This window comes from Corapipo altera, unplaced genomic scaffold, assembly GCF_003945725.1.
Source record: "Corapipo altera isolate COAL_440 unplaced genomic scaffold, ASM394572v1 138, whole genome shotgun sequence".
NCBI lineage: Eukaryota > Metazoa > Chordata > Aves > Passeriformes > Pipridae > Corapipo > Corapipo altera.
Window position 1 is genome coordinate 1 of NW_020885036.1, and position 15,471 is coordinate 15,471.

General features: G+C 54.3%; 1 protein-coding gene across 2 annotated transcripts in view; it reads right to left on the reverse strand.

Moving 5' to 3' along the window:
- Nucleotides 1-210: 210 nt before the first annotated feature.
- Nucleotides 211-15,471, reverse strand: part of REXO1 (RNA exonuclease 1 homolog) — a 37,438-nt gene continuing 22,177 nt past the window's right edge. Inside the window, exons 9-16 of one of the 2 annotated variants that reach the window (XM_027668298.1) lie at nucleotides 13,593-13,730; nucleotides 11,352-11,465; nucleotides 10,701-10,774; nucleotides 7,084-7,194; nucleotides 6,546-6,661; nucleotides 6,205-6,343; nucleotides 3,652-3,772; nucleotides 211-2,729 (exon numbers count right to left, since the gene is read on the reverse strand). In XM_027668298.1, coding sequence (XP_027524099.1) covers nucleotides 2,641-2,729; nucleotides 3,652-3,772; nucleotides 6,205-6,343; nucleotides 6,546-6,661; nucleotides 7,084-7,194; nucleotides 10,701-10,774; nucleotides 11,352-11,465; nucleotides 13,593-13,730 — 902 coding nt within the window. In that variant the 3' untranslated portion in view covers nucleotides 211-2,640. The remainder of the gene's footprint in view (nucleotides 2,730-3,651; nucleotides 3,773-6,204; nucleotides 6,344-6,545; nucleotides 6,662-7,083; nucleotides 7,195-10,700; nucleotides 10,775-11,351; nucleotides 11,466-13,592; nucleotides 13,731-15,471) is intronic. The other variant, XM_027668299.1, reaches the window with a different exon arrangement.

Here is a 15,471-nt window from a genome sequence, read left to right on the forward strand (position 1 = left end):
AGGGCTGCTCTCCCATGAGTTCCTCTCCCAGTCCGTGCTTGTGGCTGGAATTGCCCCAACCCCAGTGCACTGGGACAGCTGAACCCACTTCTCCAGCCCAGGCTGTTCTAGGGAAGTCTGTCCAGGCTCTCCCCAGCTCCAGGATGCCTCCAGCACCCCGTGAGCCCAACCCGGCCGCAGGCAGAGCAGTCCCACACACAGGAACGTGCATCTAGTCAACACCCTTTTATTAAAAACAATTACAAAAAGTTACAGGTTACAGTCGTTCTGTACAACCCAAACAGCTCTTGCCCACCACAAACCCCTGGGCTGGCACTGCCCGGGTGCCCATGGGGGTCCCTGGGGAGGCCACGGCAGGACCTGCTCTGCCACACCCACGGCGTGGCTGGATGTGGTTCTGCCTCCCCACAGAACAGGAAACGTCCCCACACCCCAACCCCAAAAGCCTCATTTTAGGGGGTCCCAGCTGGGAAAGGAAGGGGAAATGGTGGAGGTCCTGTGGCCTGGTAGGATTCCTGCCTGGAAGAACGTCCTGCCTCCCCCGAGCCCAGGCAGTGGGATCAAGCCAAGCAACCAGCTCCTGCCTGGGGGGGGTCCATGTTAGAATGTTCCAGCTTTTCCAGGGCAGGAGCTGCTGTGGGAGGCCTGGAGAGAGGGGGCTGCCTGTCAAGGAATGGGGGAACCTCGAGGCAAGAGCCAGGTCTGAAGTGACGTGGCTGCTCCAGGTACATTCCATGGCTGCAGCCAGGGGTGAAGATAAATGGGGGATAAACATGGGAAAGGAGGCAGAAGCAGGAACAAACCTTCCCTCCCTGGTTAGGAAGCACTGAACTATGTCTCTCCCACGGCCTGGACAGGAACAGCACCATTCCCAGCAGGACATGGGAGAGGGGGACAGGCCAAGCTGTCCCAAGGCTGCAGGGCTGGATGTGGAGCACTGGGGCAGGGAGCTGCACTCCCAAAACCTGGGGTAAGGAACAGGAGCACAGATGGGCTCAGCAGCAGCAGGAACCTTCACAGCCCCCACTTTTCCTGGTGGCTCCAGGAGGATTCGGCAGAGCAGCCCCCTCCTCACTCCGAGGGCAGCAGTGGGATGGGGAGACCCTGCTGGGTGTGCCCACAACAGCCCCTGCAGCCCAGGAGGGGCTGGGGCAGATCTGTCACCCCTGTCCATGGCACAGAGCCCAGGCCGTGCTCCCCATGGGGTGGGACAGGCAGCAGGACGTGCTGGGGACACTCACCACGTCCCCAAACCCTGAGCCCAGCAGGGTACAAAGGAGTGAGCAGGACCCAGCTCTGACAGGAACCAAAGCCCAGCAGCTCCCAGGCCCCTCTGCCCCCAGAGGGACACAATCAGCCCATGGCAGGGACACAGGGACCACAGCAGCCCCCAGGGGACACAACTCCAGTGCCACCAGGGTGGTGACTGGTCACTGCTCCGACAACAGGGCAAAACTGCTGAGCCCAGCTGAGAGACCCCATCCATGGGGACTGTCCCACTGAGCTCTGCTGTCCCCTGACAGCCCCAGTCTGGGTGCAGGGACCACCAGTGCCACCCAGTCTGCCAGGGGCTCCTGCCCCAGTCACACCAGGGTGACAGTCACACTCTCAGCAGCTGCTTTTCTGCAGGGGCCAGACAGGCAACAACGGGGTCCTTTGCTCTTCTCAAACCACCCAACATGTAAACCAGTTTAAAAGGAGAATTTTTCCCTATTGCTTTTGCTCCTGCCTGCACAGAGTCCCTGCGTGAGGGACAGGCTGTGGGGAGTCCTGCAGAGGGCTGAGGCCACCCTCAGGTGCAATCTGAGCTGCACCCAAGTCCCCCCAAAACCTTGATCCCTGCACAGCTTGCTGGGGACCTGCTGGAAGCTCAGGGCTGGGGAAGGACAGGGTGCCTGCTCTCATGCCTGGCTCTGGGAGCATTTTGTCACCACACAGCTCCCTGAGCTCTGGGTAAGGTGTGACACCCGTGGTTGCCCTGCAGAACCAGGTGCCAGCCAGCCCTCCCCTGGGTCACAGCACGTGGCAATTCCCCAGTCCCACCTCGTTCCTCTCCCATCTGCTGCTCAGAGCCTCCCCCTCCTGCAGCTCCACAGGGTCTGATCCACAGGTACCTGATCCTCAGCTCCTGCTTCCCAGTCACACACCAACTCTGCAATCCACTCACTCACAGCTTCCTGCCCGACCTCCTTCCACCCATCTCCAAACACTGTGGGAACCAACCAGCTCTGGAGCACAGAGGCAACTGAAGCTACACTTGGAAAAAAAAAAACGTACAAGATCTACCTTTAACTGAACCAAAAAGATCCTTCTGCACATATCCAACCTACCTCTACAAGCCTCTCCTAGGAACCAACAAGTTCTCCCTGGCTGTGCTACTCAAAACCACCTTGCTGGGCCCACAAGGCAGCTGCTGGAGCAGAGAGTGCCCCGGGTGGAGCACGAGGAGGGTCCCAGAGCCCTGCCCGGGCACAGGGATGTGAGCTGAGCCGTGCCCACAGCAGTCCAGGGGTCCCATGGATGCTGGGAGAGCTGGGGAATGCTGAGCATGCTGCTGTGCACGGGTGGACAGTGTTACTCTGAGCAATTATTGCACTGCTTCACGGAGGCGCAGGAGGAGCAGGAGAGGGACAAGGCGAGTCATCGCTTCACCTTCGCGTCTTCTCTGATCTTCCACACCATCAGCTCCATGCAGGCTCGGGCGTCCTCGCTGGAGTCGTGTCCTTCCACTGGGGACAGAGAGACAAGGCTGGCACTGACCCCTCTGCTGCACGTGGAATCATTTAGGTTGGAAAAGCCCTCCAAGACCATCAAGTCCAGCCTTGGACCAAACCCTGCTGTGCCCACTAATCCACATCACAACGGGCCACCTCTGCTTGCTTTCTGAGCACTTCCAGGGATGGTGATTCCACCACTGCCCTGGGCAGCCCAGGCCAATTCTTGACCACTCTTTCAGTGAAGAAATTTTTCCCAATATCCAACCTGAACCTTCCCTGGTGCCTCAAGTTTTGAGGCTGTTTCCTCTCATCCTGTCCCTTTTGTTCCCTGGGAGCAGAGCCCGACACCCCCGCCCAGCTCCCCCCTCCTGTCAGGGAGTTGCAGAGAGGGAGAAGGTCCCCCCTGAGCCTCCTTTTCTTCATGCTGGGCCCCCCCAACTCCCTCAGAAGTTCTTCAGACCCTTCTCCTGGTGCTCCAGACCCTTCCCCAGCTCCATTCCCTTCCCTGGACACTCTCCAGCCCCTCAATGTCCCTCTTGTTGTGAGGGGCCCAGAGCTGCCCCCAGGATTTGAGGAGTGGCCTCAGCAGTGTCAGCACAGGGGGACAGTCACTGCCCTGGTCAGGGAGGACAGAAAGGAACAGGCCACACTTCAAACAGGAAGGTCAATCTGAGTTGACCACAGAGAGGAGGGAGGGCAGGACCTGGCCTTGGCAGAGCCACCCCCAGCCCTCTCACCCCCACTGGCCCAGAGAAGGACGCAGAGAGCGCCGCTGCCCCTGGCACAGGGCTCACACTGCACGGGGCAGAGACTCCACATGGGGAACACTCCTAGACCCTGCCAGGGACAAAAAGCTTAGGAGCAGGAGGATGGGAGCAGAGGAAGGCAGAGCCAAGGAGCCTCGGGGGCAGGCCAGGAGCCCCCCAGGCCTCACCGTTGTCCTGGATGATGCGCTTGAGGTAGTCGGCCATCAGCGTGCGCAGGGCCCGCTTGTAGGGCAGCCCCAGGCGGTGGGGGAACACGATGGCAGTGTCCACCACGGTGCCGTGGATCAGCTGCAGGAGGGAGGGAGCACCAGAGAAACGGGGTTACTGTCCCACTCCCACACAGACAGACGCTCCTCGGCATTGACCGACCTCCCGGCCAGGCCCCGGGGCCGCCAGCGACTCCCGACCCAACCAGTCCTGCAGGAAGGGTGACTCCCCCTTGGAGGGTGCTCTGCCAGGCAGACACCTGCCCCCAAAGCCCTGCCCAGCTCACATCCAGGCCAGGAGAGATTCAGGGCTGACTCAGTTCATGGAACTCGACAGGACAGGTCAGTCCTTAATACCCTGGCCAAGCTGGAATAACTCTCAGAGTCTTTCACAATGAAGAACTAAACTGGGGAACCAGTTGACCTCACAACCTTGTAACAGCCTTTTCAACTGCTTCTCAAGATGAAGCAGCTTGATCTCATGAGTGGCAGCCTGATCCAGAGAGTGCCACCCCTGCCCATGGCAGGGGCTTGGAACCAGATGATCTTTAAGGTCCCTTCCAACCTAAACCATCCTGGGATGATTCTAAGATGTGGACAGAAGTGGGAAAGATGAGCAAGACAGAACTGCACCTGACCCAGTGCACATCACCTGCTGCTACAGAGCAGGCCTGACCTTCAGGGTGCAAACAACCCGAAATCCTCCCGTCCCTCAGCAGTGAGTCACCAGGAAGCTTTTAACCAGCACCAGTTTAGCCAGGATGAGGTGGGACAGGGAGATCCTATCACTGAATCACATCAGGGACTTCCAACCCTCTGCCATGGGCAGGGACACCTCCCACTAGCCCAGCTGCTCTGGGAAACCTGTGCCAGGGCCTTATCACCCTCACAGCCAACAATTCCTTCCCAATATCCCATCTCACCCTGCCTTCTGTCACTGGGAAGCCATTCCCCTTGTCCTGTCCCTCCCTCCCTTGTCCCAGGTTCCTCTCCAGCTCTTGGAGTCCCTTTAGGCTCTGGAAGGGACTCTCAGGTCTTTCTGGATCCTTCTCTCCTCCAGGTGAACCCCCCCAGCTCTCCCAGCCTGGGTCCAGAGCAGAGGGGCTCCAGCCTTCTAATCTGATGCTGCAGCTGTGAAGTGACATCCTGCTGGAGGAACTGAGGCTGCTGAGCAGGTCCATGTGCTCCCTGCCCTGCACCAAAGGCCTGGGGATGGCCAGGAGGCACCACCTGCCTAAGTCCACAATCACAGGGTAGGCTGGCTTTTTTCACACTAATTTCTAACTCTCAGGCTAAGACAAGAGCAATCCTTTGCTGCCAAGAACTGTGTTCAGTGAGAGCTAAAGGGAGGTGGATGAAGGCAATCCCACATCTTGAGCACAGGAATAAAATGCAGGGTCTAAAAGATAAACCTGCATCTGACCAAGACGGCTCTGCAAATCTCGACATGGGATGACTCCTACAGGACCCTGATAATCCCACCTCCCTGCCTGCCTCAACTCTTCTGAGGCACCAGGTAATATTGCAGGACAACCTGTAGCTCCATCACTAACAGCTCCACAGCCCAGCTCCAAAAAAAATGCCCAAGAACAGCCACACTCGAACAGAAACAACCTGCCACGCTCTCCGAGTGTAAAACTGCCAACGGTATGGATAATCTGTCCTGGGCTGCACTCAGCTCTGGCACCATCCCAGGCACAATGGTAATTACTTATGTAGATCAGGAAGGCTGAGGAAAGGGGATAATAAAGCTTTAAATAAAACTTGAAGTGCTATCACCATTTGGAGCTGGCCAGGCCATTAGTGAGACGTGGACTTTACTGCCACAGCCATTAAAACCTGACATCCCAGTGCCTGTCAGGCCCTGCTGGATGGCTCTGGGCTCCTTCCCTTGGCAGTGCTGAGAGGAAATCATGCCTCTAAGAGGCCAAGGCAGTCATCTCGAGCTGATAAAACTGTGAATGATGTTTTTGTGATGATGATGAAGTCTCTCCTGGGCTGGGATAAAGGGTGCCACGGAGAGGTAAAGCATTTTACAGGCATTTAAAACCTCCTGCTTCCAACCCAGAGCCGTGAGCTGGCAGCCACAGCTGCTGCAGCAGGGGGGCTGTGGGATGAAGGATGGCTGGAGGAAGTTCTGGCCTGTGAGCACAGAGCAAAGACTCAGCTCCTGCCTCCCACACGCTTTCTTAGTGGCCCTGGACGAGCCCCTGGGATCCATGTGCAGGGGGCAAGGGGAGGGGACAGACCTTCCTGGCAGGACAGCACAGAGGGCTGAGGGACGTGCAGACCAGACTGATGAGGGCCAGGGAGGAAACAAGACAGAAAAGGGGTCAAAATAGTGACCCAAAGTGCTCAAAGTAACCCCCCAAATCCCAGCAAAGCAGGCAGAGAGCAGAGAACAAACGTGGCAGAGGTCACAGAATACATGGAATGGTTTGACTTGGAAGGGACCTTAAAGCTCATCTCATTCCATGAGCCCCAGGGGAGAGGGAAGGCAGGACACCGAGTTACCTTTAGTGCAAATAAGTCGCTCTCCAAGCTGTGCCCTATCAAGATGGTGTCTGCACTGAACATGTTCAGGAGCACGGCCTGAACATCCCGCAGGGTGATGCTCGTGTTCTCCAGGTCCTCCTCTGTCACACCTGAGAATCTGCAGAGCAAGAGGAGGGAGCTGGGAGGGAGGAGACACCTCAAGGCCCCACAGCACCTCAGCTGTTAGGAAGTGGTGGTCAGTGGTTTCAATGAGTGCTCCCAGCCATCCCTCCAGGTTCTGGCAGAGCACAGAGCTCTGTCCCAAGGAAGAACCACCCTTCCCTGGTGTTCCAGTCCTTCCCTGGTGTTCCAGTCCTCACCTGGTGTTATAATCCACCACCTTGGAGTCTGGTTTGACGAAGGTGTCATACACCACCTTCAGGTCCGAGTTGATCACAGTTACTCTTGTCAGCTCCAGCCCTTGCTTCGTGTAGCACTGCAAGGAACAGGGCAGGAGTGAAGGGCAGCACACACCAACCCCCCTGGGAACCCCCCTGGTCATCCTGAAAGCCTCCCCTGCAGCAGGTTCTGAACGGGCTGAAGGTCAAGGGGAAACAGGAACAAGGAACTGAGGGCAAGGCAGAGGCTGTGAGTGCCCTTTAGCCCCCTGACATGGTTTTGGCCAAATGGAGCCCTTCCCCAAGTGCTGCAGCTCCCAAAATGCAGTAGAGAGTGCAGAGAGGCCAAGCAGCCAAACACTGCTCAGGGTGGGCCAGCCAGCCATGTGTCCCCAGATCAAACACAGCAATCCCTAATTTGCATGAACAGGACCAATCTGATTTAGAGTCCACAGGAGAACAGAGAGAAGAAGGTCAGGAAACAGAGCTTGGCCTTCCCCAGAAAGCTTTATGGACCCACCATTTCACAGTCTAAGGCGTAGATCCCAGGGTACCCATCAGTTGTAGGCAGCTTCTCAAAAGTCTTCACAAAGCCATCCAGGCTCTCCTTCCTCCCATCATGGACGTGTTGCTTAAAGGAAAGAAAAAAAATGATTTGTTGATGATAAAAACAAGAACCCAAAAAGTCCACTTGAGAAAAAAAAAAGATTTTTTAATCATTTCTAAAGGTTAACAGGGAGTAAGTTTTGCCTACAGTGGGTCTGCAAAGTTCACCACAACAGCAAAGACAGCCATGTGCAACCCCAGCTCCAGATCAGGGCTGGTGGCATCATCCTGACAGTGCAATGAGGAGCAGGACATCATCTGGGGACAAGGAGCTTTCCATCTGGAGTAGAATTAGTCAGGAATTGACTAACTGATCTAACTCCAGCTCCTGGTTCCCGTGGCCATGACATGCCCAGGTGCAGGATTCTGATCCCAGGAATCCCTGTGTGAGCAGGAGCATCGGGGCAGATGCCATGAGAAACTGGTGTAACTGAGCACCAGAAAATGTCAAAGAGTGCATAAAATCAAAGCCACTGTGTTCCAAACCCAGCCAGTTCACACACAAACAGGAGCTACAGCCCACAGCACTTGAGGTAACAGAGGTTATTTCCAACCACTCCTGTTATTCCCAGCTAAAGCTCTAAAGGTCAACAAGATCCAGCAGGAAAACTCAGGGAGTGATTTCACAATCGGCTTAAGCCATTGCAAGACTGAGCTGCTGTTGCAACAGGTACTCCCACACTGCTCCACAGCCACTGATCCCACCTCCTGGGGATCCTGGAAGCCCTCCCTGCAGCAGGAATTCTGAACTGGATGGAGTCTGAAGGGGAGGCAGGAACTGAGGGCACAGCAGAGGTTGGGGCTGCCCTTTTGCCCACTGACATGGTTTGAAGGCAGATTAGGGTGCAGCACCACACCCAGAGGTGATGCCCTCCCTCCCTCACCCCCCAGTGGCTCTTGGTTGTGTTTCAGTTTTGTCTGTCCCTAAATCACAGCAGCCTGGGCACTGTGCTTAGGATCATGGAATCCCAGAAGATCCAAGACCTCGAAATTATCAAGTTAATCCAGCCCCACCACTGTGGCCACCACTAACCCCTGTCCCCAAGTGCCACATCCACACGTTTTTTGAACACTTTCAGGGATGGTGACTCCACCACTGCCCTGGGCAGCCTGTTCAATGCCTGACCACCTCTTCCTTGAAGGAATTTTCCCTAATCTCCAACCTGACCCTCCCTGGCACAACTTGGGGCTATTCCCTCTCCTCCTGTCCCTTGTTCCCTGGCAGCAGAGCCTGAACCCCCCCGGCTCCCCCCTCCTGTCAGGGGGTTGCAGAGCCAGAAGGTCCCCCCTGAGCCTCCTTTTCTCCAGGCTGAGCCTCCCCAGCTCCCTCAGCTGCTCCTGCTGCTCCAGCCCCTTCCCCAGCTCCGTTCCCTTCCCTGGACACGCTCCAGCCCCTCCATGTCCCTCTTGTCCTGAGGGGCCCAGAACTGACCCCAGGGTTCAAGGTGGTGCCTCAGCAGTGCCAGCACAGGGCAGAGCTTCCCACAGACCTCACCCCACCAGGAATCAAACTGTGCTGGTTTGCCTCAGGACCAAAGGCTGGAGAGGTGAGGAACTGAAGCCCCTGTGAAGCTGCAGTGTGTAGGGAGAGGGGTAACCAGAGCAGGATTTGCATATTTTCCTGCACAGGTCACTGCTGCAGGTGCAGCCAGAGACAGGAACTGCACCATTTGGAGTTAATGAGGTGGCTGGGCCAACTCTGAGGCCAACTCTGCCTGGATCCAAAGCCAGCACTGCTCAAAGGCCTCGTGGTTTGCTGCTTCCCAGGAGCAAGAGGCCACACTTGGCCACTCTGCATCCATGGCATGGATCCCACTGTTCTGCTGAGGGAATGGGCAGAGCAGCTCACCAGCCAGGAGACAGTAAACACTTCTCTCCCTGGCACCCTGAGCCCTCCCCTTCCTTTGCAATACAACAACACTGGGCAATGAAGGAAAGAAAAAAAAACCAATTAGGTGTTTTTCTACACTGTAGTTGTTCTGCAACACCCCAGTTCCTCCTGTCTGGGAGGAGGGCAGAGAAGCTGCTCCTGTTTTTCAGACCAGAGGAAGCAGCAGCCTCGGGAGTCACAAAGGGCCTCTCCGGGCTCCCCGGGAGCAGCACAGCTCCATCCTGCCACCTCCTGCCTCCCTGCCTAACTGCAGGACACCCGGCCAGGCACAGCCACAGCCTTTGGGAAGACACACACGTGCTTTCCCAGGTCCAGTTACTGAGAACAGCGTCTCATTACAAACATTTTCGGGTTTCAGTGCCCTCCTTCCAAGCTGGAAGATGCCGTGCTCCCCAGGACCCCAACATCCCCCCGTGCACTGACCCTGAGCCGGTTGTGCATCCAGCCTTAAACCTACCAAAGGATGCTGGGAAAACTGGGGGCTTAGAAAAAGGAGGGAGAGGGACTTTCCATACAGGGCAAGGGGGAATGGCTTCCCACTGCCAGAGGGCAGGGGGAGATGGGATACTGGGAAGGAATTCTGCCCTGGGAGGGTGGGGAGGCCCTGGTTGCCCAGAGCAGCTGTGTTTTTATAGCCCCACCAAATCCACCTGACTTTCATCCCTGCTGGATGGGGGGGTTTTTTGAACACTGACTAAAAAAAGAGCCTAATTTTGCATTAAACAAGAAGAGAAGTAGCAGGCTGAGCCCATCCACGCTTCCAGCTGTGCAGGGCAGGCTTTTATGGTGCCCAGACAGAAAACTCTTCCTATTTTAACAAACCTTGACTTTCCCACCTCTGGCTTTTGGTTCTCCCCTGCGTGGCAGCTCCGAATATAAAAATGCCACTAAAACAAGTGACAAGGAGCATCCCCAGAGAGCTGAGGGAGAGGCAAAAGAGAGACTTGTTCCCTTCAGCCCATGGTTTGAGAGGACTGGTGATGCCAGGCTGGGAACCAACTCTCCTGATGCCTGAGGAAAGCAAAAAGCACCTGTGTAAAGGTATCCAAAACAATGCTCAGCTTTATCCAAGGACAAAACTCCACTCCTGAGCAGGATTTTCATTCTGTTTTCTAGTGCTGGGCTCCCTCCTCAGGAGAAGTGATATTTATGAGTTACAACAGGCTCCTTGGGAAGGTTCCTCCCCTGACTGCAACAAAGGGAAGGCAGCAAGCAAAGCTTAGAAAAGATGTAACCTACAGGAGGAAATTACCTTAGCATGGGAATCTGGGAAAGGAAAAGATGGGAAAAAGGTTTTGGCACACTGCTGCCAAGGCTCTGAGACTGCTCCTCAAAAGGAAATCTCTTATTTCTCATTTCTTTGATTCCCTGAAGAACAGGAGCTTCTGTGCACCCCCCAAGCAGATGAGCTTTTTGGGCAGCTGAGGATCGATGGAACCACCTCACTCCACACAGCTGAGTGCCAAACATTGAATTTTCCTACCTTTGCATAGCAAAAAATATTTAAGTGGCACTTGTTTTCCTCCCTTAAGGGAAGCCACTGTTCTTCCAAAGGCTTAAACAAGTGTTTCCCAGCCACTGCCACTGTCAGCAGAGCACAAATGTCACTGAGAATAAAAAGGTTCTGCTCAATGACTTACTTTAGCAACCTGGCAGCCTGGTGAGCCCACAGCTCCCGAGCAGCAGCTGTAATGAGTTTCCCATCCACCTGGCACTGCAAGAGCAAGAGATTCAGAGTCAAAAAGTCTCGTTACCAAGAGGCCTGAACTTCAGCTCTCACTGAGAGAGACCCTGGAAGAGCACAGCAACAGTGAGGTGTCAAACACAGGGGGGAAATAACTCTGGATTCACAGGCAACAATCTGAGGAGTTCAAGCCTCTCGTGCTCAGCCAGACAAACTCCAGAAGCCACCTGGATAATGTGATGGAAAACCAGAGCAGAGCTCAAACTAGGTTAGTGTCTCACTGCAAATGAATTCAACCAAGGCCAGCAAACTCTCCTGGGAGGGACAGACCTTTAGTGCTCCCAGCCAGCCTCCTAAAGGGATGATTTTTTTTTCAAAAGGCACAGGAAGGTTCGATTTTTCTTCTACTTCTTTTAAACACAGATGAATCACCTCTGCTCCACCCCCAGTGTCACGGTTGGGGACTGTCCCACTGCCCAGCAGCTCTTTGCAAGGCCATTGCAGCAGCAGCAGGGCCACCAGTGACAGGACCAGGAAGTGCCAAGCCCCAAACTGAGGAATCCTGTGTGTCTGGAGCTGGGGCACAGCCCCCCTGGCAGGGACAGACCTCTCTGCTTGCGCAGCCTCCCCCAGTGATGGACACACTCCTCCTTGCGGATGCAGTTCCCCGAGGCTGAGACCATGTACTCGGTGCCACAGCGACAGCAAATCCTGCAGGAGGCTTGGGGAGAGCAGAGAAACAACAGTCAGGTCACCAGAAACCCCTCACCTGCTCAGCCAAAGCACAGCCAGGTCAGACTCACTCAGACTCACTCAAACGGCAGCAAAACATCTCCCGTTAGAAAGGATTCCAAATGTTGTTCCCAACTCCCACAGAGACACAGCAATCCCTCTGAAAATGCACTCCTGCAGCATCTGCCCCACTAAACACTTCCCAGAGGTAAATCACAGGACTCTCTGGTGGGTTTGGTGCACAGCAGCAGCTGCACCACAGCTCCATCAGCATTTGCTGCACTGTTTCCCCGTCCACAGCAAATTACGTTGGACTCTAACACAGTTATTTTAAGAAACAGGATAAATAAGTCATTCTTTGGACATCAGGGCTAATGAGGCCTGGTTTCCAGGGGATCTGCGCCTTGTCACTTCCAAATGACATTTCAGTCCTTCCAGGGCACAGCTTCTCTGCAAGGATTACCAGCACCTAAAGATGGGGACACTCCCAGCAGAGCCTGGCCCACAGGTCAGGGACTGTTCTCTCCTGCCAGCTGTGCTTGTGCTGCCCAAAATTTGGAGAAGGGGGATGCAAAAAGCCACTGTAAAGTAGTTGACTCTCATCCTTCTGTTCTCCAACAATTCCTTGAGTCCCAGCTGTGAGTGTTTCAGCTGTTATCACATTCCCAGCCCACTGGTGCCCACTGACCACAGTCACAGCATGAACAGACCTGCAACAGCTCGAGTTAGACAAGGAGGAATTCAAACATCCTGCAACATCTGCAGGAAACTCCAGGAACATGAGCTCAGGATCACAGAAAAGAGCTGGGTGGTTACCTGGAGAAAAGGGCTCTAACAAATACAGCACTTGAGAGTGTTAATGCAGGAGGGCTTTAGTCCAGGTTGCTTCAGCAACCACAGGACAAATGTAGACACAAGGTGTTAACATGGATGAGCACTTAACACACTCCAGAGAGGTCTCTCCAAGAGATGCTCAGAGGAGCATGGAAAGGCACCTCCAAAGAGATCCTCACTCTGGGTTTTACCCCTGCTGCAGCACAAACTCCTTTAATCAGTGTCTGGGGAGCAGAAACTCTGCCAGGAGTTCAGAAAATTCAGACAGAGAAGGAGCCCATCCCATCCTGAGGAAACCTGTGGGATCGAGGCCAGTTTGGACGGGGCTTGGAGCAACCTGGGCGGGCAGGGGGTGGCACTGGATGGGCTTTAAGGTCCCTTCCAACCCAAACCATGCTGTGATTTTATGATCATTTTTTCCAGTTGCAGCAGAAAATGCTGCAGTCCAGCCCAGCAGGGCAGGACCCACTGCCAAACCAGCCTGGCCCAGTGCTGGTCCACAGCCCCACGTAGCAGCAGCTCATATACACAGAGACAGAAAAGAATCCTTCCCCTGGAAGAGCTGAACATCCTCAGGTGTGGAACAGGAGCTGCTTTCCAACCACTTCCCTTGCATTTATTGCCTTGGAGTCCAAACCTGAGTGAGCAAGTGCAGAATGTGCCCCTGCAGGGGGGGACAAAGGCAGCTGGTCCAGGGGGAAAACCTGCCCAGTTCCTGTTCTTTGGCAGCACAGAATCATGGAATCATGGAATTGCTAAGGCTGGAAAAGACCTTTAAGATCTTTGAGTCCACCATCAACCCAGCATGGTCACTACTAAAACATCCCCAGGTGCCACATCCACGTGCTGTTTGAACACTTCCAGGGATGGTGACTCCACCACTGCCCTGGGCAGCCTGTGCCAGTGCCTGACCACCCTTTCCATAGGGAAATATTCCCTAATATCCAGCCTAAATCTCCCCTGGCACAGCTTGAGGCAGTTTCCTCTGATCCTGTTACCTGGGGAATTAGAAATTAAAAACCTCACTCAGCCTCACAGCCCCAAAGTGTAAATCTTGGGTCAAAAACAACATTCCCAAGCTGGAGAAACTCATCCTCCAGGAACACAGCAGAGTTCTGCAGCCACACTCCTCTCCCTCATGACCTGTGGAGAGGGCTCACAGCCAAGGAGACCCATCACAGCAGGGGCAAAGGGCTCCCTGCTGAGAGCTCTACACAAGCAGGAGAGGTGTCTGCTGGGTGATGGAGCAAACACAGAGGATGGCAGAGCCAGCAGGACTCACAGTCCAGCACTTTCTTCTCCTCTGCAGTGAAGAGGACGGCACGGCCGGCCTTGTCCGGGTGAGGCATCGGGTACCCGTTCTCCTTGAGCTGCTCCTCACTCATCAGGTACTCCTTGAGGCGCCGGTACAAGGCAGCTCCTGCAGACACAGACAGTGCTCAAGTCACACCTCTGAAGTTTCTCTTACTGCTTTTGGTGTTATCAAGGTATTCCCACCGAATTCTAAACATGCTTCCGCCGGCGCTGCCTAAAATCGGAGGAATAATTCTCTGGACAGGGTTAGTACTGAAAGGTAAAAAAAGCAGCTCTTTAATAAGAAGTCTTAGGTGCACAAAGATGGCATATGCACACCCACACACACAGGTTTTACAAACTTATAGCATCATCTAACTGTGATATCTAACTATTACCTCACGGGGATACACCCGGCCCGAAAATTGCCTGTCCCCCAGGTCCTCCCCCAGGCACACCTCCCAGGATTGGGCTGGTGGTCCCAAGCCCCCACGTCTCCATCAGTAACTTGTGCCCTGCTTGGCTCTCTTTCAAGGATTCTGGGCCTTCTCTGACAGTTTAGACTAAGGCTGTATCAAGGAATGTGCTGACTGTGTTCTTTAGTCACAACAAGACTGGATGTTCTTGCTGGAATCTTTATCCACTGAAATCCTTGAGAAGAACACTAAACAATATTTCTGGAATTTGGGGTAAAAGGTTAATTAGCTAAAAGTCCTATTCTGAAGTGTTGGAAGGCTGTGCTAATATCTGTATAATGAGTGTTTTAAGGCATCACAGGATCTACAGGGAAAGAGGTGTCGGGTGGTATTTTTCAAAATCTGGTCATTGGTGCACAAGCTGATTTTTAAACACTGAACAAGCAGCATTAAGCCTGGAAAGCACAGCTGAAACAGAATTCTTCCAAAAGGCCCATTTTCAGGCCTTTGTGTTACCAACAGAGCCACAGAATGGCTTGGGTAGGAAGGGACCTTAGAGATCATCCAGTTCCACCCCCTGCCATGGGCAGGGACACCTCCCACCAGCCCAGGTTGCTCCAAGCCCCTTTGATCCAACCTGGCCTTGGACACTTCCAGAGATGGAGCAGCCACAGCTGCTCTGGGCAACCTGTGCCAGGGCCTCCCCACCCTCCCAGGGAACAATTCCTTCCCAATATCCCATCTCACCCTGCCCTCTGCCAGTTTAAAGCCATTCCCCCTTGTCCTACTACTAAATGTGAGACTTCTGCCACATTAATGCTTTCACTGATAATCAGTAACAGCCCACAGAACACCCTCAAAGGCCACCCACAGCTCCCTAAAAACTTCATTATCTGCAGCTTTCTTTCTACTGCTGATTTCAGGCTGCTCGTTTCATTTCACAGAATAATTATAACTTTTTTCCCCTCTGCTCAATATCTCCTCTCTCTGCTGTATAAACCCTTCCAATACTGCTGGGTGCCCTTTGATGTTGCTTAGCTGAGCTATACCGCCCCTTTTAAGCTTTCTCCCTGTCAATTCTTTCTGCTCCGTGGCCTCCCCGTCTCTCCTCTGATCTCCTCAACAATTTGCCTACATCTCTTGGCAACCAAAACACCCATAACTGATTTGAGCCAACGTGAACAGTGCTCGTGGCACAGCCCTTTGGCTACGATACGACCTTCCTGTGACATTGGAATCGAGCCCTGCAGAGCAGCTGCAGATTTGTAAGTTTGCCTTTTAATCTGACAGGCACAGGGTAAAGTACTGCTGCAGGGCAAGAAAGTTAAACTAAAATAACACCCAAAACACCAGAGGCAGCTGTGAGTGGTTATTGATGCTCCATCAAAGCCGGGCTGGGAGCAGCAGTGACCTCACAGCGGAAGGAGGAAGCGAGGAGGGCACTGGTCAGTG